Source organism: Notechis scutatus, chromosome 1, assembly GCF_049901735.1.
Source record: "Notechis scutatus isolate UNSWTSFEM ecotype Mainland chromosome 1, rNotScu1.2, whole genome shotgun sequence".
Classification (NCBI taxonomy): Eukaryota; Metazoa; Chordata; class Lepidosauria; order Squamata; family Elapidae; genus Notechis; species Notechis scutatus.
This window is the reverse complement of record NC_142009.1, coordinates 6,306,215-6,326,725: the sequence shown is the minus strand read 5'-3', so window position 1 is coordinate 6,326,725 and position 20,511 is coordinate 6,306,215. Positions and strand designations below refer to the sequence as shown.

Below are 20,511 nucleotides of genomic sequence, written 5' to 3'. Positions count from 1 at the left end.
TCTTCCATATATGTACATACAGTGTGCCGGTTGGTTTACAAAATTGTTTTGTGCTTCCATTTCGTAGTCTTCCATTATAATTACATTGTATATAATCTCGTATTTTCAATCAAATATTAAATACATTAATGTCATTATTAATCAATCATTTGACAATACTTTTATTCCTTCGTGTTTTACAAAATGATCATATTTTACTTAATTTGTTTTATGACAATTCATATGACCATCCCAGATCTATCCTAGAATCATTTTGTTAGATATAATAAGAAAAGAATACATCTTTATATATTTACTATTTTCTAAAAGTCTACATATTTCATTACTATATTTTATTGTCTAACCATTGATAGAATAGATCCCAAATTTTATAAAATTGTTTATCCTTTGTTCTCTAATTTCAAATGTCAATCTACTCATTTCAGCACATTCTAATATTTTCTTAATGATTTCCTCCTGTGATGGTATTTTCTCATTTTTTTTCTCATCCATTGCTTCTTGTCTTGCTTTGGATAATAGCTTGACTCCCTCTTCTTTGGGACCAGCCCCTCAAATACTGGAACACTGCTATCATGTCCCCCCTAGTCCTTCTTTTCATTAAACTAAACATCATACCCAGTTCCAGCAACCGTTCTTCATATGTTTCCACCTCCTGTCCCCTAATCCTCTTTATTGCTCTTCTCTGCACCCCTTCCAGAGTCTCAACATCTTTTTTACATCGTGGTGACCAAACCTGGATCTATTGTTCCAAGTGTGGTCAAACCAAGGCATTATAAAAAGGTAAAGATTCCCCTCGCACATCCGTGCTAGTCGCTTCTGGCTCTTGAGGGGCGTGGTGCTCATCTCCTTTACGAAGCCGAAGAAGAGCCAGTGCTGTCCAAAGATGCCTCCGTGGTCATGTGGCCAGCATGACTAAACGCCTCCGAAGGCGCACGGAACGCTGTTCCCTTCCCACCAAAGCGGTCCCTATTTTTCTACTTACGTTTTTTACGTGCTTTCGAACTGCTAGGTTGGCAGAAGCTGGGGCCAGTAACGGGAGCTCACTCCGTTAACGCGGCGCTGGGGATTCGAACCGCCGAACTGCCGACCTTTCTGATCGACAAGCTCAGCATCTTAGCCAATGAACCACCGCGTCCCCCACAAGGCATTATAGGGTGATATTAATACTTCACGTGATCTTGATTCTGTCCTTCTGTTAATACCTCTGAATCCAGATAACTTCCCCGGGATAAATTGTAGAATAACATAGAATAGCGGAATTGGAAGGGACCTTGGAGGTCTTCCAGTCCAACCACCTGCTCAAGCAGTACCGTGATGGCGAACCAGAGCCATTTGTGCGGGCACGTGACCCTCAGCCAAACTTACCTGCCTTGTACACGTGTGCGCCTCACAGCTGATTTTTGGCCCGTTTGAGGTTCTTTTCCCCCTTCCGGAGGCTTGAGGGAAACCTCTGCAGCCTCGGGAGGCCGAAAAACGGGACTTCCGGAAGTGCCAAAACGGGCCCATTTTTTCGGCCTCCTGAGGCTGCCAGAGGCTTTCCTCAAGCCTCTGGGAGGGCGAAAATGGCCTCAAACAGGCCGAAAACCAGCTGGGAGGCGCGTGCATGTGGAGTGCAGGTAAGGAGGCCGGGTGGGGGTGTTGCACGCGCATGCAGAGGCAGGCTGCATCGCCTTGTGGGTGCCGGCACATGCGCCCTTTTGGCACCCCACAACAAAAAGGTTCGCCATCCCTGCTATAGTACCATTCTAGACAAGTGACTGTCTGGCTTCTTCTTAAAGGCCCCTTTCCCTCCTGGTAGTATCCATCTAGTAGTATCACCACCTCTGCCAGAGATTTGAGGGTGGGTGGGGGAAAGAAGGGGGAAGGGTCGAGTAAAGTATGTGTGTAGCAAAGACAGTGTCCCAAAGACTTGCCAACAGACTGCTGGGAAACCCGAGTTGTTCCTGCCAGGGATCAGTCGGAGGGGCTGGGTGCCCTTGAGATCTGCGTCTTAAGGATGCCCGTGAAATTGAAACTGGATTTCATTTCAGCCTCTGCACATAACGGCCTCCTTCAAAGTGTTCCGTTGGGCCATCTTATGCTGGCTGCTCTCTGGTAGAATTTAATTGGAGATAAACTCCAGTGTTGTGTCGTTAAATTCTAGGTGTTTTTTTTAATGTGTTTCAGTCCTCAGAATCAATAGGAATTTGGTACCAATCAGAATAACCGAGTTGGAAAGGACCCGAGAGGTCTTCTAGTCCAGCCCCCTTGCTTCATGCAGGAGACCCTATACTAGTTCATGCAAATGACTGTCCAGTCTCTTCTTAAAAACCTCTGATGATGGAGCCCCCACGAATTCCGGTGGCAAGCTGTTCCACTGGTTAATTTTCACCACCGTTAGGAAGTTTCTCCTTAATGCCACGTGGCTTCTCTCCTTGATTAGTTTCCATCCGTTGCTTCTTGTCCTGCCCTTCTGGTGCTTTGGAGAAAAGCTTGTCCCCCTCTTCTTTGGGGCAGACCCTCAACTATTAGAAGAAATGGTGTAGGTTTTCCTGCTTGGGTAGGGGGTTAGACTAGATGACCTACAAGATCCCTGCCAACTCTGTTAATCTGTTTAAAAGACTGCTATCATGTCACCCCTAGTCCTATAGGACTAGGGGTGACACGATAGCAGTCTTTTTTAACAGATTAACTTGTCATTTTGGTACTTCAATCCAGTAGCTGCTGGTACTGATGTCTCTTTCTATCTCTCTACATTTGGGCCTCCATTGCAGGTAGTTCTTGACATGCAACCACAATCGATCCCAAAATTCCTGTTGCTAAGTGAGAGAAATCAGCGAATTTGGCCCCATTGTTTAACTGAATCTCCCCCCAGCCCTCGTTATGTTGGTAACACGGTTGATGAACGGATCCTGCTTCCCCCATTGACTTGGTCAGAAGGTCCATCCCCTGACCACCACCACCCCCAGGAAAACCGCAGCCGTCACAAGTACACGCCAGTTGCCAAGCGTGTGAATTTTGATCCCAGGGATTGCTGCGACGACGGGGCGAAAAAAAGTCATGTCACTTATTTCAGTGCCGTTGCGACTTCGAGCGGCCACCAAACAAACAACCGTTGTAAGTCGAGGGCTACCTGTATTCAGGCAAACTTAGCAGTGAAGCTACCAGGCGACCAACTTGTCCGAAAGAATAGCCAAAAGGATTATTTTTTTTGAAAACCGTTTTTAAAGTTTGCAAAATTTCCCATAGGATGCAACAACGAAACTATGTGATCGGGCTTAGTTTTTGGGGGAGGAAAACAAGGGAGAAAATTCTGCCTCTGCCTACCAGCATCGATCGGTATTCATCCGGCTAGCGTTCCTGTCAGTGTGTGAGAGAGTTGAGGGCTGTTTGGAAACCGAAAGAGGATTTGCTGTGTGAGCAAGAAGGAGACAGCAAGGAGCCTGGGAGTGGCTTAGCTCAACTGTTCTGTACTAAAGTTGCTTGCTGCTCTGAAACTGAAACTCCTCTCCTCTGCTGGTGTTTTGCATTTGGAAGAGATTTCTTTTCAGGTGAGGAGGGGGAGTAGAACTCCTTAGCATCAGAGCGTGTTAATAATAATGATAGGAAATACTAATGCTCTGATGGTCATTTGGAAAAATCCTTTCTTAGTGAGCCCCTAGAAGCCAAGAGGAACATAATGTGCCAGATTTCAAGTTTGCAGGCTTTACGGTTCTGGAGATTTTGATGATGCATGAGTGGCATTTTGCTTTTATATGTATAAAGATAGATAGATAGATAGATAGATAGATAGATAGATAGATAGATAGATAGATAGATAGATAGATAGATAGATAGATAGATAGATATAGAAAATAAATAGATAGATAGATAGATAGATAGATAGATAGATAGATAGATAGATAGATAGATAGATGATAGATTAGATAGATAGATAGATAGATAGATAGATAGATAGATAGATAGATAGATAGATAGATAGATAGACAGACAGACAGACAGACAGATAGATAGATAGATAGATAGATAGATAGATAGATTTAAAGGAGCTTGTCTTGGCAAACAGCCTTCGGTTAAATAATACAGTCTGAGGCACTCAGCTATCCCACAGGGGATAAAAAAGTTAATTTGTACAATATTCTTTCCATTAGTAGCTATTTTACCCGTTACTAGGCACTTAGGGCTTTAACAACCGCAAGCAAAATACACTCTGGTGAAAGAACAAGATTGAACCTGCCAGATTTGGAGTTTTTTGTGTTTTTTTTTAAGCTCAAGGAAATAAAAGTTACAGCCATGTGCAATTGCAAACAGAGCTTTGGCTCTATAATTTTCCCCTGGCAAGGATGATTTTCAAAGGAGAAGCAATTTGCCGAGAGGGCAAAGTTCATTCTCAATTGCAGGTAATTGTGTTGCTCTGGGCAGACACGGGCGCACAAACACACACATGCACACACTTCCCCAGTGAAGTTACATTTGAGGGGTGTGTGACCTCAATCCAGAGTCTCCATCTAAGACAAGCTAAAGCCAACTGAAGTTTTCCCAGGTAGAGAAAGGGGATTTAAGATGGGAAATAGACAGAACTTCTGGTTGTGGTTTGGGTGGAGGTCAGTAACCAGGAAGGCTCCATTGGCCTCCTGCAGAATTCTCCTCCTCCTCCTCCTCTTCCTCTCCTCTTATTTTCCTTCTATATCTCCTCCTCTTCCTTCTGCTTATTCTTCTCTTTTTCTTCTCCTTTTCTCCCCCTCCTTCTCTCCTTCCTCTTTAGTGCCTCCTTTTTCTCTTCCTACTCCCTTTTTCTCTTCTCTTTTTCTTCTCTCCTCTTCCTGTTCTCCTTTTTTCTCTCCCTTCTCCTTTTTTCTCCTTCCTTTTTCTCTTCCTGTTCTTCATCTCCTTTTCTCCTCCTCCTCTTCTTTTCCTTCTCCTCCTCCATCCCATTTCCCTATTCCCCCTTATCTCCTCCTTTTTCCTTCTCTTCCTGTTCTCTCCATTTTCTCCTCCTTTTCCTCTCCTCTCTTCCGCCTCCTGCTTCTCCTCTTTTCCTCCTGCTCTTCCTGCTTCCTCTTCTTCTCCTGCTCTTCTTCCTCTTCTCTTCCTCCTGCTCTTCTTCTCCTTCCCCTCCTCCATCTCATTTCCCTATTCCCCTTCTTTCTCCTTCCTTTTCTCCTCTCCTTTTCTCCTCCTTTTCCTCTCCTCTCTTCTTCCTCCTGCTCTTCTTCCTCTTCCCCTTCCTCCTCCTCTTGTGCTTCTTCTTCTTCTCCTCCTCCTCCTCCTCCTTCCCCTCCTCCTCCTCCTCCTTCCCCTCCTCCATCTCATTTCCCTATTCCCCTTCTTTCCCCTTTCTCCTTCCTTTTCTCCTCTCCTTTTTCCTCCTTTTCCTCTCCTTCCTCCTGCTCTTCTTCCTCTTCTCTTCCCCTTCCTCCTCCTCTTGTGCTTCTCCTCCTCCTCCTCCTCCTCCTTCTTCTTCCCCTCCTCCATCTCATTTCCCTATTCCCCTTCTTTCCCCTTTCTCCTCCTTTTCTCCTCTCCTTTTTTCCTCCTTTTCCTCTCCTCTCTTCTTCTTCCTGCTCTTCTTCCTCTTCTCTTCCTCCTCCTCCTCCTCCTCCTCCTTCCCCTCCTCCGTCTCATTTCCCTATTCTCCTTCTTTCTCCTTCCTTTTCTCCTCTCCTTTTTTCCTCCTTTCCCTCTCCTCTCTTCTTCCTCCTGCTCTTCTTCCTCTTCTCTTTCCCTTCCTCCTCCTCCTCCTCTTGTGCTCCTCCTCCTCCTCCTCCTCCTCCTTCTTCCCCTCCTCCATCTCATTTCCCTATTCCCCTTCTTTCCCCTTTCTCCTTCCTTTTCTCCTATCCTTTTTCCTCCTTTCCCTCTCCTCTCTTCTTCCTCTTCTCTTTCCCTTCCTCCTCCTCCTCTTCTTGTGCTCCTCCTCCTCCTCCTCCTCCTTCTTCCCCTCCTCCATCTCATTTCCCTATTCCCCTTCTTTCTCCTTCCTTTTCTCCTCTCCTTTTTTCCTCCTTTTCCTCTCCTCTCTTCTTCCTCTTCTCTTCCCCCTCCTCCTCCTCCTCCCTAGCCAGTGCCAGTGTTTAAAAAGGCTGCTACTCACAAGGGAGATTTACAATCCATTGTGTCGGACGTCCCCACTTCCGAACCTCCCAGCTCACCTCAAACTTTTAATTCTCCCCTTTTTATGTTTTTCAGGACGGTAACCTTTGGCTGCCCATCGCAAGGAACCTGGCGGAATTAGGAAGGGTGATCCCTTCTGCTCAGCAAAACCCACCCCAGAGAGGTAGGTTGGAGGTCCTGCAAACGTGTCCCAGTGCATACGACATACCTACAGCTAGTCCTTGACTTACGACCCTAATTTCTATCGTGAAGCGAGACATTTGTTGAGTGAGTTTTGCCCCCATTTTTACCACCTTCCCTGCTGCAGTTGTTAAGTGAATCGCTGCGGTCCTTAAGTGAGTCACACGGTTGTTAAGGTGAATCTGGCTTCCCCCATTGGCTTTCCTTGTCAGAACGTCGCAAAAGGGAATCGTGTGACCACAGGACACTGCAACAGTTACGCGTACATGCCAGTTGCCAAGCATTTGAATTTTGTTCACATGACCACGGGGATGCTGCAACGGTCATAAGTGTGAAAACCGGTCATAAGTCACTTTTTTCCAGTGCCGTTGTAATGTCAAACGGTCACTAAACGAATCGTCGTAAGCAGGAGTGGGATTCAACCGGTGTTGCTACCGGTTCGGTGATTCCGCCCAAACCCAAAGTACCTATAAATTATAAATAAAAAGCAACACAAACCACGCTGCAGCAATTAATGAGAACAGGGCAGGATAAGGAATTGCAGAATTCGAAAGATAACGAAACGCACACACAGTTGGAAGGATGCCAGAACCCAGATAAGACTTGACAAACAAAGATAATGCAAGCTTTGCTTCCAGCAAGGAGCTGTGCGCAAACGCCCTTTTTAAATCCTGCTTCCCCAACTGCAGCCCATGAAGGGGATCAGGGCCCTTTCCTCTTCCGTAAACCATGCAACTCACGTTGCTCCCTTATCCGTTCCTCCCTGCGTGCCCTAGGATGAGGAGGGTGTGGGCCTGGGTCTTCCTCTGAATGCCCAGCCGGACTGTGCCCTTCCCCAGTTTCTTCCACAGCCACCGGAGCCACACTCTCCCCCTCGGAATCAGATTCCAACAGGGGCATGTCAAGAATGCTATTATGGCTAACTACATACACTCCAAGAAATTCCCCCCTCCCATTCTCCCACGTGTCAGCCTGGGAGCATCTGGTCTCAGTATGGCTTCCCAAGCTGACAGGTATTGTAACTTCGAACGGTCGCTAAACGAATGGCTATGTAAGTTGAGGACTTGCCTGTACTATTAAATTTCAGGATCTTTTGTCTGCCTTTCAAAAGTTCCATGCAGGTTTTGCAGCCTGAATCTGTCAGCAGATATCACTGCATTAAGAGGGGGGGGAACGACGACTGTGTTTTAGTTTGTATTCTGCCATTTACATTTTAATTATGTCTGATATAGGATGAGGAATAAATAATTAACCAGAAGCAGTTCCAATCTTTTTATGTACATGGAGTTGCAGTTTAATTTTTAATCGTTTCATTAGGTTTCTGTTTTTAACTTCATGCCACAGAAAATCGGTCTTAACCTTAAAAACTCCTCTGTACAGGTAGTCCTCGATCTATCACTGCAGTTGATCTCCAAATCTCCACGGCTAAGCAAGACCGTTAAATAGAGTTTTGCCCCATTTTACGACCTTGCCACCATTGTTAAGTGAATCGTTGCAGTAGTTAAGTTAGCAACTTCATTACAACCGTCATTTTATTATTATTATTATTATTATTATTATTATTATTATTATTATTATTATTATTATTATTATTATTATTATTATTATTATTATTATTATTATTATCATCATCAATATTATTATCAATATTATTATCAATATTATTATTTTAATTTCTAAAAATTCTGTAGTGTAATTGTGATGTGGTGTTTGGAGCACTGTGCTGGAGTAGCTTTCAAATTTCATTGTATTCGTGGAATGCAATGACAATAAAGGTATTCTATAAATATGAGTCAGTAACTCAGCGGCCGAATTTTGATCACGTTGATCACAGACACTGCAAGGGATGTAAGAGTGAAAAGCGGTGCTAAGTCACTTTGTCAGGATTCTGTCAGTTACCCCCCCCAATTAGATCATGAGTCTCGAACCAAACTTCCAAAACTTCAAAAGGATTTATTTGGGAGTTAACATGTCCGGCACTGCCTGGGTGTAGCCGACTCTGAGCACATCATTCATTGTCACTTTTGACCCTGGTTTCACCCCCACCCCCTGGGTGTATCATAATTCATATTCTCCAATGGGACACATCCATAGCCCAGAGTCATCAGTCATGTTCTCCAGTTAGAATTTTGCCCAGCAGAAACTTCAGTCACCTAGTTACTATCTTTGAAAACTATTTATGGAATGCACTTTGGATTTCCAAGCTGCCGCACTGCTCTTTCAAACCCCCTTTGCCCCCTCCCTTTCTGTTGGCAACTCTAAAACGACCATAGAAATGTTTTATGAGTTGAACACACTTTTTTCAGCGGCGTTGTATGTTTGAACGGTCGCTAAACGAACGGTTGTAAGCCGAGGAGTAATCCGTATTGTTAACTTTCAGGACTTTTTCCAAAGTTTTATATACGGTTTGCAACTCTCCGAATCCACCAGCAGAGAACAGATGCAGAGGGAGTGGGAATCGTATTTAGTTTCTATTTTGCCCTTTACGTTTTAATTGCGTCTGACGGATGAGGATGAATAAATAATAAACTAGGAGCCGTTCCAAATCTTTTTATGTACACCAAAGGATTGCAATTTAATTTTAATCGTTTTGTTATTAGATCGTTTCGTCTTGGGTTCTATTTTTACTTCCTACCGAAGAGTCTCACTTTTAATATTAAAAAGCCCCTGAGTAATCGCTCTAGTATTTTAAACGCACCCCGGTACGCTCTTACACGAGTTGGTAGGTTTTATGTGCAGGTAAGGCTTCGAGTTATGACCCACAATTGGGCCCGGAATTTATGTTGTTTAAGCGAAACACATTGGTTGAGTGAGCTTGCCTTTATTTTACGATTTTTCCGGCATCACTGCAGTTGTTAAGTGAGTCACACGGTTGTTAAGTGAATCGGGCTTTCCCACTTGGCTTGCCAGAAGTTCACAAAAGGGAACGTACAAGTGGGCTTGCTCTATCAACGTTGGCGGGAATGTTCTTGATGGTACTTCTTGGATCTTGCTTAGTAGTAAACAGCAGCCTAATCGGATTAGACTAATCTTGACAGGGGGAGCTGTTCGTATAGCAGCAAGCCTAATCGGATTAGACTAATCTTGACAGGGGGAGCTGTTCGTATAGCAACAGAGAGCAAACACACACACACACCACACTTGTAGCGCTGATGGTGTTACCTAGCTGGGTAATGAAACGTCTGCAAGAAAATGACCAAGCTCAGAGAGCATCAAGGACTCCACAATTGTCATTCCCCTCCTCCCTCCCTCCTCCTCTCTTCCTCCCTTCCTCCTCCTCCTCCTCTTTTCCTCCCTTCCTCCTCCCTTCTTCCTCTTCCTCCTCCTCTTCCTCTCTCCAACCCCCCCCTCTCTTCTAGCACTGATGATGTTACTTAGTTGGGTCACGAAACGTCTGCAAGAAAACAACGAGGATACACTCAAGATCAAGGGAGGTACTAATACCACTCTATAAAGCCTTAGTAAGACCACACCTGGAATATTGCATTCGTTTTTGGTCACCGCACTATAAAAAAGATATTGAGACTCTGGAAAAAGTGCAGAGAAGAGCAACCAGGAGGATTAGGGGACTGGAGGCTAAAACATACAATGACCAGGTGCAGGAACTGGGCATGGCTAGTCTAGGGAAGAGAAGGACCAGGGGAGACAGGATAGCGGTCTTCCAATATCTGACGGGCTGCCACAGAGAGGAGGAAGGGAACAAGCTATTGTCCAAAGCACCTGAAGGCCAGACAAGGAATAATAAAGGCATAAAGACGCACTTCAGTGGGGTTACCAGATCATCCAGCCTACTCAGGGTTGGTTTCCCACTACAGGACCCATCTTCCACTGAGCCCTCATGAAGTGAGGATAAGTTTAACATCTGACACCTGCTGACTGTTAACCCAGTGATCATTGAATCCGCTCAAATCTTGTTATGCATTGACTCTTCTGGGAATAGGTTAATTTTTTTGTCTTGATTGGCCTAATTAGAAAATCATTATAGTAGCTATCAGAGCAAGAAATAATTGTCCAAAGCTTGACTTCCTCTGTTTTCCTTTCCTGTAGCGTCCTACAGACCACAGTAAATTAAATATCTCTCCTTTTTCTTTAAAATAGAAGGGGAAGAGGTTAATTCCACAAAGAACCAGGTTGGACTTTGGTGATATGAAGCCCTAATGCCATGACGGTGAACCTGTGGCACGCAGAGCCATTTGTGCAGGCATGCGAGCCCCAGTCAAACTTACCTGCGCTGCGCATGTGTGCGCCTCTCCCAGCTGCTTTTAGGCCCATTTGAGGCCTTTTTCGCCCTCCCAGAGGCTCCAGGAAAGCCTTTGTAGCCTTTGCAGGCCGAAAAACAGGCCTTCCGGAAGTGCCAAAACAGGCCTTGTTTTCAGCCTCCCGAGGCTGCAGAGGCTTTCCTGGAGCCTCTGGGAGGCCGAAAAAGGCCTCAAAACGGGCTGAAAATCCAGCTGGGAGAGGCGCGCATGCACAGTGCAGGGAAGGGGACAGGGCGGGGGTGTTGCGCACGCATGCACGGGGGAGCATTTAAAAAGGTTCATCATCACTGCCCTGATGGGTGAGGTGGGACAGCTGTTCAGGAGTCTTGTTCCCCTCCGAGGCAGTTTGGTCTGGTGATTTAGGTACCAATCTATAAAACGGGAGATTGGGAGTTCTAGTCCCGCTTTAGTTCTAGTGTGAGTTCTGGTAATTTCCTCCTAAGGCCTGAAAGCTGCCAGAATAACTTTTGGCCAATCGCCTGGAGACTGTGAGTTCTAGTCCCACCCTAGCCGTGAAAGCCAGCTGGGTGACTTTGGGCCAATCACTAGGAGATAAGTGAGTTCTAGTCCCGCCTTAGGCAGGAAAGCCAGCTGGGTGACTTTGGGCCAATCACCAAGAGTCGGTGAGTTCTAGTCCCACCCTAGCCGTAAGCCAGCTGACTTTGGGCCAATCACCAGGAGAAGGTGAGTTCTAGTCCCGCTTTGAAAGCAGGCTGGGAGGCTTTGTCACCAGGAGACGGTGAGTTCTAGTCCCGCCTTAGGAATGAAAGCAGGCTGGGAGGCTAGGTGACTTCCCGCCTGGAATGAAAGCAGGCTGGGAGGCTTTGGGCCAATCACCAGGAGACGGTGAGTTCTAGTACTCAGGCATGAAAGTCAATTGGGAGACTATGGGCCAATCACCAGGAGACGGTGAGTTCTAACCACTCAGCATGAAAGCAGGCTGGGTGACTTTGGGCCAATCACCAGGAGATGGTGAGTTCTAGTCCCGCCTTAGGCAGGAAAGCCAGCTGGGTGACTTTCATCCAATCACCAGGAGATGGTGAGTTCTAGTCCCGCCTTGGGCAAGAAAGCCAGCTGGGTGACTTTCATCCAATCACCAGGAGAGGGTGAGTTCTAGTCCCGCCTTAGGCAGGAAAGCCAGCTGGGTGACTTTCATCCAATCACCAGGAGATGGTGAGTTCTAGTCCCGCCTTAGGCAGGAAAGCTGCCTGAGTGACTTTAGGGCAATCACTAGGAGACGGTGAGTTCTAGTCCTGCCTTAGCTGGCTGGATGACTTTCGGCCAATCTCTCTCTCCCTCCCTTCTCCCTTCTCCCCTAGCCCACCTCACCTCACCAGGTTGTTGTAGGCAGATTAGTAGGAGGAAGATCTGTTGAATAAGTGTGTCACTTTGAGTTGTTTGTAAAAAATAACAATAAAGGCAGGATAGGAAGGAAGGAAGAGGGAAGGAAGGAAAGAAGGATGGAAGGAAAAGGGAAGGAGAGGGAGGGAGAGGAAGAAGGGTGGGAGGGAGGGAAGGAATGAAGGACTAAAACAAAAATGCACCACAACGTGTTTGTACATGGACTACTGCTCCTTGTTTTGTCAGGAGATCCCGATCCACTGGATTCCCAAAAACCAGGGAAGCCGGAAGAAAAGGAAGCGCCCAACGCGAACAAAACCAATGAGAGCCTCTGGTTGAAGGAGGGCGTCTGTCTGGGAGAAGATACAGAAAGGTAAGAGAGCTTCTATCTTGAACCAGGTGGAGAAGAACAGGGGATCGTGTTGTTCCATGGGTCCTACGAGCGGGTGTCCCCCCACCAAATATCAAAATTGATTGATTGATTTTATTTCAGAGTCGGAATAGAAGCTGGAAGGGACCTTGGAGGTCTTCTAGTCCAGCCCCCTGCCTAATCAGGAGACCCTATACCATTTCAGACCTCCAGGGATGGAGCCACCCACAACTCCCACTGATGCGTTGATTAATTGATTAATGAATTAACAGAACAAGGGTAGGAAGGGACCTTGGAGATAATTTAGTCCAACCCCCTGCTCAAGCAGGAAGCTATAGATACCCGTGATGGGCGAACCTATGCCACGCGTGCTGGAAGTGGCACGCAGAGCCATTCCCCACGGCACATGAGAGCTCGCCTGGAAGAGCCCCACTGCCGCCCGACGCATTGCCTTCTGGGTACCGGCACGCGAGTGCACAGTTATCGGCACGGGAGCCGGAAAAGGTTTGCCACCACTGCGAAAAAGGTTTGCACCACAAGTGGCTGCCCAGTGTCTTCTTAAAAGGTACATCTCTATTGATGTATTTGTTAAGATTATACAGGTATAATCCTCGCCTTACAGCTATTCCTTTAGCGACCGGTCAGAATTCCAACTGTGATGAGGAAAGGGACTTACGGCCGACCTTCACACTTGTGACCACCGCAGAAGTGACTAATAACCGTTTTCCACACTTCGCGGCCGTTGGCAGCCTTCCCCGTGGTCACGTGGCCCAAATTCAGACCCTCGGCCACCGGCTTGTCGTTACCTCGGTCGCCGAGTCCCAGGGATCCCCTTTTGCGACCACCTGACGAGCAAATTCAGCGCAGCGGGGTGGGGTGGGCGGCAGATTCACTTAACAGCCATGTCACTCACATAACTGCAGGGATTCACTTAACAACAGTGACAAGGAAGGTCGTAAAACGGGGCAAACCCTGCTTAACAAAGGGTCTCCCTTAGCAACGGGTTAGTGGCCATAAATCAGGGACACACTTTAGCAACAGGGTCACTTAGCAACAGAAATTTGGGCTTGATTTTTGTCATAGGTTGAGAACTACCTGGATTGAACCCTGCTGCACCAATTTCTCTGCCCCCCAAAAAAAAAAAAAGAGAGAGATCTGGAGCCCAGCTATCCCAAACTAAATCCCACAAGACCCCCAATCCCCAAGAAAGAATTTTGCCTCCAGAAGTTGTGGGTGCTGCATCATTGGAGGTTTTTTTTAAAGAGAGATTAGACGGCCCCTTGTCTGAAATAATGTAGGGGCTCCTGCCTGAGCAGGGGGCTGGACTAGAAGACCTCCAGGGTCCCTTCCAACTCTTGTTATCCTATGTTAATCTTTTGGGTGCAGCCAGGCCTTGTAGAAAAAAAACTCTTCCCTGCGAGGCACAATCTGTCCTTGCTGCCCATTTAGATTAAGCATATATAAATAGGCAGGTGAGCACATGGCACTGGAAGGGTTTAGGCAGGGCGATCAGCTGGAGAGGCGTGCAAATGACAACAACACAAGAACCAGTTGTCTGTTTCTGTCTCTCTCTGTCTCTGTCTCTCTCTGTCTCTCTCTCTCTGTCTCTCTCTCTCTCTCTTTGCCAGTCAGTCCAACAGCTGTTGTCCTTGCTCACGGTCTTTCCTTTCCTTTCTATTTATTTTTTGCAGAGCTAACTCAAGCCTTGACAAAGTGTTGGAGTTTCTTTGCCCAACTGCCGACAGCCATGACATCAATAAGGGCCTGCCAGATGCCACCCAGAGGTAAGAGTTAGGGTTATGCATCCATGTCTCCTCAAATGCTTGCGTGGGTAGAAACACCTAGGTCAGGTTTTGTCAAGTTTAGGGAGTTGAAGGTGGTTAAGGTTCCACTCCCAGAATCCCCCAGCCAGCATGCTTTTAAGAGGGATGGACTTCCAGAATCCCCCAGCCAGCCTGTTTTAAGAGAGGTGGCCTTCCACTCCCAGAATCCCCCAGCCAGCCTTTTTTAAGAAGGGTGGCCTTCTACTCCCAAATCCTCCAGTCGGCATGCTTTAAGATGGGTGGACTTCAATTCCCAGAATTCCCCAGCCAGCATGCTTTTAAGACCGGTCCAGCAAGCTGGCTGGGGAATTCTGGGAGTTGAAGTTCACAAGTCTTAAAATCATGCTGGCTGGGGGATTCTGGGAGTGGAAGTCCACCCCTCTTAAAGCAGGCTGGCTGGGGGATTCTGGGAGTTGAAGTCCGCAAGTCTTAAAGTCATCAAATTTGGCGGTTCCTCCAATTACACTGTGAGAATTAACCATACATTCCTTGCAAACAGAACCTCACAAGTCTGAAATATTACTCCCGTTCTCCTTTTCTCTTACTTTCAAGAAACTAGGCAGGGTCCTTCCGAAACACTTCACACATCCCCTCCCCTTTCTATGGGCTGAGATAATTTTCCATCACAGTTGCCTTGTCCGTGACTCGTCCTTCCGTCTCCCAAGGCCATTTTCCATACACCGTAGCCTTACAATAACCCAGCCATTGATAGCAGCTGTTTAATATTGAGCGGGAAGCAAATTGGTGTGATCCTTGCTGTTCACACAGGCTTAAAAAACGGGGGTGGTGCCAACCGTTCAGAGTTTTGCAGCGTTAATTCAGCGCCAGAAAAATAAACCCAGATGGCCGATGCTTCATTTCACGTCTTTAGAAACGTAATAAGTAAATTTTACAAACCAGCTGTAGATGTCTCCAACATGGAGCAAACTCAGACAGGAATAAACCTGTTGCAAGTGAGTTCAGCAGACACGAGAGAAACAGGCATCAGTTTCAACTTTCGTTCAGCAAGCCAGCAGAGGAGAGAAGCAGTTTCATTTCCAAATAGACAGACACAGAGCTCAACATAGCTGCAGAGTTGCAGAGCTTAATATAGAGCCACGCCTAGGCTACTTCTAGTTTCAGTTTCCAAACAGTCCTCATTGGCCGACTTAGTTGCTATGCCTATTCATTGTCTGACCTTGTTACCAAGCTCTATTCCACTTCATGAATATACTCCTGACACCAAGGCTGACATGTCCAATGGAAGCTGGGTGGGATGGGAAAAATTTTTTTATGATGCCTCCAGGAGTGATCAATAAAAATGTTTTGTACTGAGCCTCCACCGTTAGACCTACTTGTACTGTCCAGGAGGAGCAAAACACAAAGAGCAACGAAGATTTATTAGGGGACCGGACGCTAAAACATACGAAGAACAGCTGCAGGAATTGGGAATGTCTAATCTTCCCTGCCCTGAGCAGGGCGGGCTGGGCTAGAAGACCTCCAAGGTCCCTTCCAACTATGATTCTATTCTATTCTTCTCTAGTTGCTTTCAGAAGTTGTGGGAGCTTCATCCCTTGAGGCTTTCAAGAAGAGACTGGACTGCCCTCTGTCAGAAATGGTGTAGGGTCTCCCGCTTGGGCAGGGGTTGGACTAGATGACCTACAAGGTCCCTTCCCACTCTGTTAATCTGTTTGTTAAAGACTAGAATAGGAATAGAATAGCAATAGAATAGAATTAGAATAGAATAGAATAGAATAGAATAGAATAGCAATAGAATAGAATTAGAATAGAATAGAATAGAATAGAATAGAATAGAATAGAATAGAATAGAATAGAATAGGAATTGGAATGGAATAGAATAGAATAGAATAGAATAGAATAGAATAGAATAGAATAGAATAGAATAGCAATTAGAATAGAATAGAATAGAGCAGAATAGAATAATAGAATAGAATAGGAATAGAATTTGTGGGAGCTTCATCACTGGAGGCTTTCAAAGAGAGACTGGACTGCCCTCTGTCAGAAATGGTATAGAGTCTCCCGCTTGGGCAGGGGGTTGGACTGGATGACCTACAAGGCCCCTTCCAACTCGGTTCATTTAATCTAATCTACAGTCCCTGTATTCTGTGTTCTCTAGTTGTTCTTCCTTGGACCCAAGGGCCAGCAATTAGTTATATTCCCACGCTTTGATAAATGATGCATGCCCATGTTTCCTTCGTCCTTCTCCTTGCCAAAGGTGCCTCTGACGCGGGATTTTTCTTTCTCTCCTTGAAGGGGGGAGCTGAGCTGTGCCCACCACGGGAACATTGAGATGAAAGGGGGAGCCGAAGAAAGTTTCAGCGAGTCCGAAGGTTCCATCGAAAACATCGAAGGGCTTTCTTGAGACCCAAAAGATTAAAACGGACACTCGGCTGGCTAAATTGCGTGACTCCCGTTTCTTTCCTTTATTATATTTCTCCCCCCCCCGTGTGTGGTTGGAAACTGTTTTGAAAAGGGAGAAGGGGACAGGATTCCTTCCAATGGCACTCAGTGGCTAGAAGAACCCGAGTTTGCAATAAACCCGTGTTTTTCAGTCTTGGCGATTTTAATGTGGGTGGACATCAATCACCAGCAGGTTTTGAAGTTAAGCAGGCTTGAAATCCCAGAATCCCCAGCCAGCAGGCTTTAAGAGGGTGGACCTCCACTCCCAGAATCCCCCAGCCAGCATGCTTTAAGAGGGATGGACTTCCACTCCCAGAATCCCCCAGCCAGCCTGCTTTAAGAGGGGTGGACTTCCACTCCCAGAATTCCCCAGCCAGCATGCTTTAAGAGGGTGGAGTTCCACTCCCAGAATCCCCCAGCCATTATGCTTTAAGAGGGTGGACTTCCACTCCCAGAATCCCCCAGCCAGCATCCTTTAAGAGGAGGACTTCCACTCCCAGAATCCCCCAGCCAGCATGCTTTAAGAGGGTGGACTTCCACTCCCAGAATCCCCCAGCCAGCATGCTTTAAGAGGGGTGGACTTCCACTCCCAGAATCCCCCAGCCAGCATCCTTTAAGAGGAGGACTTCCACTCCCAGAATTCCCCAGCCAGCCTGCTTTAAGAGGAGGACTTCCACTCCCAGAATCCCCCAGCCAGCCTGCTTTAAGAGGAGGACTTCCACTCCCAGAATCCCCCAGCCAGCATGCTTTAAGAGGAGGACTTCCACTCCCAGAATTCCCCAGCCAGCCTGCTTTAAGAGGAGGACTTCCACTCCCAGAATCCCCCAGCCAGCCTGCTTTAAGAGGGGTGGACTTCCACTCCCAGAATCCCCCAGCCAGCCTGCTTTAAGAGGGAGGACTTCCACTCCCAGAATCCCCCAGCCAGCCTGCTTTAAGAGGAGGACTTCCACTCCCAGAATCCCCGGCCAGCATGTTTTGAGAGGGTGGACTTCCACTCCCAGAATCCCCGGCCAGCATGCTTTAAGAGGGTGGACTTCCACTCCCAGAATCCCCGGCCAGCATGTTTTGAGAGGGGGTGGACTTCCACTCCCAGAATCCCCGGCCAGCATGCTTTAAGAGGGGTGGACTTCCACTCCCAGAATCCCCGGCCAGCATCCTTTAAGAGGGGTGGACTTCCCCCAGAATCCCCGGCCAGCATGCTTTAAGAGGGGTGGACTTCCACTCCCAGAATCCCCGGCCAGCATGCTTTAAGAGGGTGGACTTCCACTCCCAGAATCCCCGGCCAGCATGCTTTAAGAGGGGTGGACTTCCACTCCCAGAATCCCCGGCCAGCATGCTTTAAGAGGGGTGGACTTCCACTCCCAGAATCCCCGGCCAGCATCCTTTAAGAGGGGTGGACTTCCACTCCCAGAATCCCCGGCCAGCATCCTTTAAGAGGGTGGACTTCCACTCCCAGAATCCCGGCCAGCATGCTTTAAGAGGGGTGGACTTCCACTCCCAGAATCCCCGGCCAGCATGCTTTAAGAGGGGTGGACTTCCACTCCCAGAATCCCCGGCCAGCATGTTTTGAGAGGAGGACTTCCACTCCCAGAATCCCCCAGCCAGCCTGCTTTAAGAGGAGGACTTCCACTCCCAGAATCCCCCAGCCAGAATGCTTTAAGAGGGGAGGACTTCCACTCCCAGAATCCCCCAGCCAGCCTGCTTTAAGAGGGGAGGACTTCCACTCCCAGAATCCCCAGCCAGCAGGCTTTAAGAGGGAAGGATTTCCACTCCCAGAATCCCCAGCCAGAATGCTTTAAGAGGGAGGACTTCCACTCCCAGAATCCCCCAGCCAGCCTGCTTTAAGAGGGGAGGACTTTCACTCCCAGAATCCCCCAGCCAGAATGCTTTAAGAGGGAAGGACTTTCACTCCCAGAATCCCCCAGCCAGCCTGCTTTAAGAGGAGAGGACTTTCACTCCCAGAATCCCCCAGCCAGAATGCTTTAAGAGGGGAGGACTTTCACTCCCAGAATCCCCCAGCCAGCAGGCTTTAAGAGGGAAGGACTTCCACTCCCAGAATCCCCCAGCCAGAATGCTTTAAGAGGAGGACTTCCACTCCCAGAATCCCCCAGCCAGCATGCTTTAAGAGGAGGACTTTCACTCCCAGAATCCCCCAGCCAGCCTGCTTTAAGAGGGAGGACTTCCACTCCCAGAATCCCCCAGCCAGAATGCTTTAAGAGGAGGACTTCCACTCCCAGAATCCCCAGCCAGCATGCTTTAAGAGAGATGCTTCACATATATTTTCGACTCTTGCGGTGTCTTGTGTTATCATTTCCTTTTTCCCAGGTTCCAAGCAAAGTCAATGGGGGATGTTTGATTTGCTTAACCAATTGCATGATTCACTTAACGACTGTGGCAGTGATAACTTCATGACTGCCTTGCTGAGCAGTAGAAGTTCCAATCCTAATTGTAGTCACGTTAAGTCAAGGACTTCCTGCAATTTTGTATCTGAGTTAAGATTTAACCGTGGAATTAAATTTGTCTGTTCCCCGGTTCGCTCTTAATAAGAGCTGGACTCCCCTCAAGGCTGATGTCAAAAGGCAGGGAAGATACAGGAAGTCCTCGACTTACGGCCACAATTGGGACCAGAATTTCCACGGCTAAGCAAGGAAGTTGTTACCCGAGTCACACCCAGTTTTTCAACCTTTTTTTTTTTTTTTTGCCACAGTTCTTAAGACAATCACTGCTAGTTGTTAAGCGAAGCAGGTGGTCATTAATGAAGCAGGCATTTCCCATGCTTGTCAGAAGCCCCCTTGGAAAGTCACAAAAGGGGATCCTATGACCCCGGGACACTGCAACGGTCATAAGTGCCCGTTGCCAAGCGCCCTGGTTTTGATCACATGCCCCTTTGGGAATGCTATGATGGCCACAAGTGTGAAGAACTGGACATAAGTAATTTTTTCAGTGCTGTGTTAACAGAATGGCCACTAAATCATCACCATTTAACGACCCCATAATCCCTTTTGCGGGGTGGAGTCTGAGCAACTGAGTGGAGGTAGCTGAGTGTTTACTGGCCAGATGCTCTTCCGGTCACCAGTACAGAGTTTTGTTAGGCAGTTATCATGCCCAGAGAGAAAAAAATACCTGCCTCTACTCAGCATCCAAACTCACGGCCTCTGGATTGTGAGGTGAGAAATCAACCTCTAGGCCAGGGGTCTCCAACCTTGGCAACTTGAAGCCTGGAGGACTTCAACTTTTGGGTTTCTTCCCCAAACCCCCAAAATCTTCAACCTTAGACTGTCTACTATTGACCTCACCCCTTTCCTAAGAGGTCTGTAGGGGGCGTGCATAAGCGCACCAATGTGCCTACCGTCCCTGTCCTATTGTTCCTTTTTATTTTTCTTATATGTATCCATGTATTCATAACTATGTTTATACTTATACCTATTATCTTGTAAGCAATTGACATACATACATACATACATACATAAACAAACAAACAAACAAACATATAAATACATACATACATACTCCCAGAATTCTGGCTGGGGAATTCTGGGAGTTGAAGTCCTCCAGGCTTAGTTGCCAAGGTTGGAGACCCCTGCTCTTAAGCCACCGTACCACTCTACGGTATGGTCACTAAATGAGTGATTAAAAGTCAGGGACAACCAGTTGCTGCAGGTGGAAATCCAAAAGAACAACAACAACAACAAAAAACAACCAAACCTTTTCTTTAAGGGAAAAACCCCTGGGATATTTAAAAACAAAAACAAAAAATACAGAAACCATATGGTAGAAAGAGAAGCGAATGAACACTGTTATATTTTCACCAGGAATGTGTGAAAGCGACATATTGATGCCAGCTGGAGCAGATTTCAAGCAAGCTGTATGTTTCTGGAGGCCAAGGTGATGGGGGCACTTCAGAGACTTAATGCCAGGCGCTGGGATCTCTAGTTCGGGTGCATAGAAGAAAAAAACGAGGAATATAAATTCCTTTGGTAGGATTAAAAAGGACAAACCAGTTTTGGAAATTCCAGTTATGTGAGAATGTACATGTTAAAGCAGG

The 20,511-nt window shown here is 47.0% G+C and overlaps 1 protein-coding gene across 2 annotated transcripts in view; it reads left to right on the top strand.

Moving 5' to 3' along the window:
• TEX14 (testis expressed 14, intercellular bridge forming factor) overlaps positions 1 to 16,468 on the top strand; it is an 88,716-nt gene extending 72,248 nt beyond the window's left edge. For both annotated transcript variants that reach the window (XM_087971267.1, XM_087971207.1), the window contains exons 24-27: positions 6,169 to 6,256; positions 12,120 to 12,246; positions 13,935 to 14,027; positions 16,320 to 16,468. In XM_087971267.1, the coding sequence (XP_087827393.1) occupies positions 6,169 to 6,256; positions 12,120 to 12,246; positions 13,935 to 14,027; positions 16,320 to 16,428 (417 nt within the window). In that variant the 3' untranslated portion in view covers positions 16,429 to 16,468. The remainder of the gene's footprint in view (positions 1 to 6,168; positions 6,257 to 12,119; positions 12,247 to 13,934; positions 14,028 to 16,319) is intronic.
• The last annotated feature ends 4,043 nt before the right edge of the window (positions 16,469 to 20,511 follow it).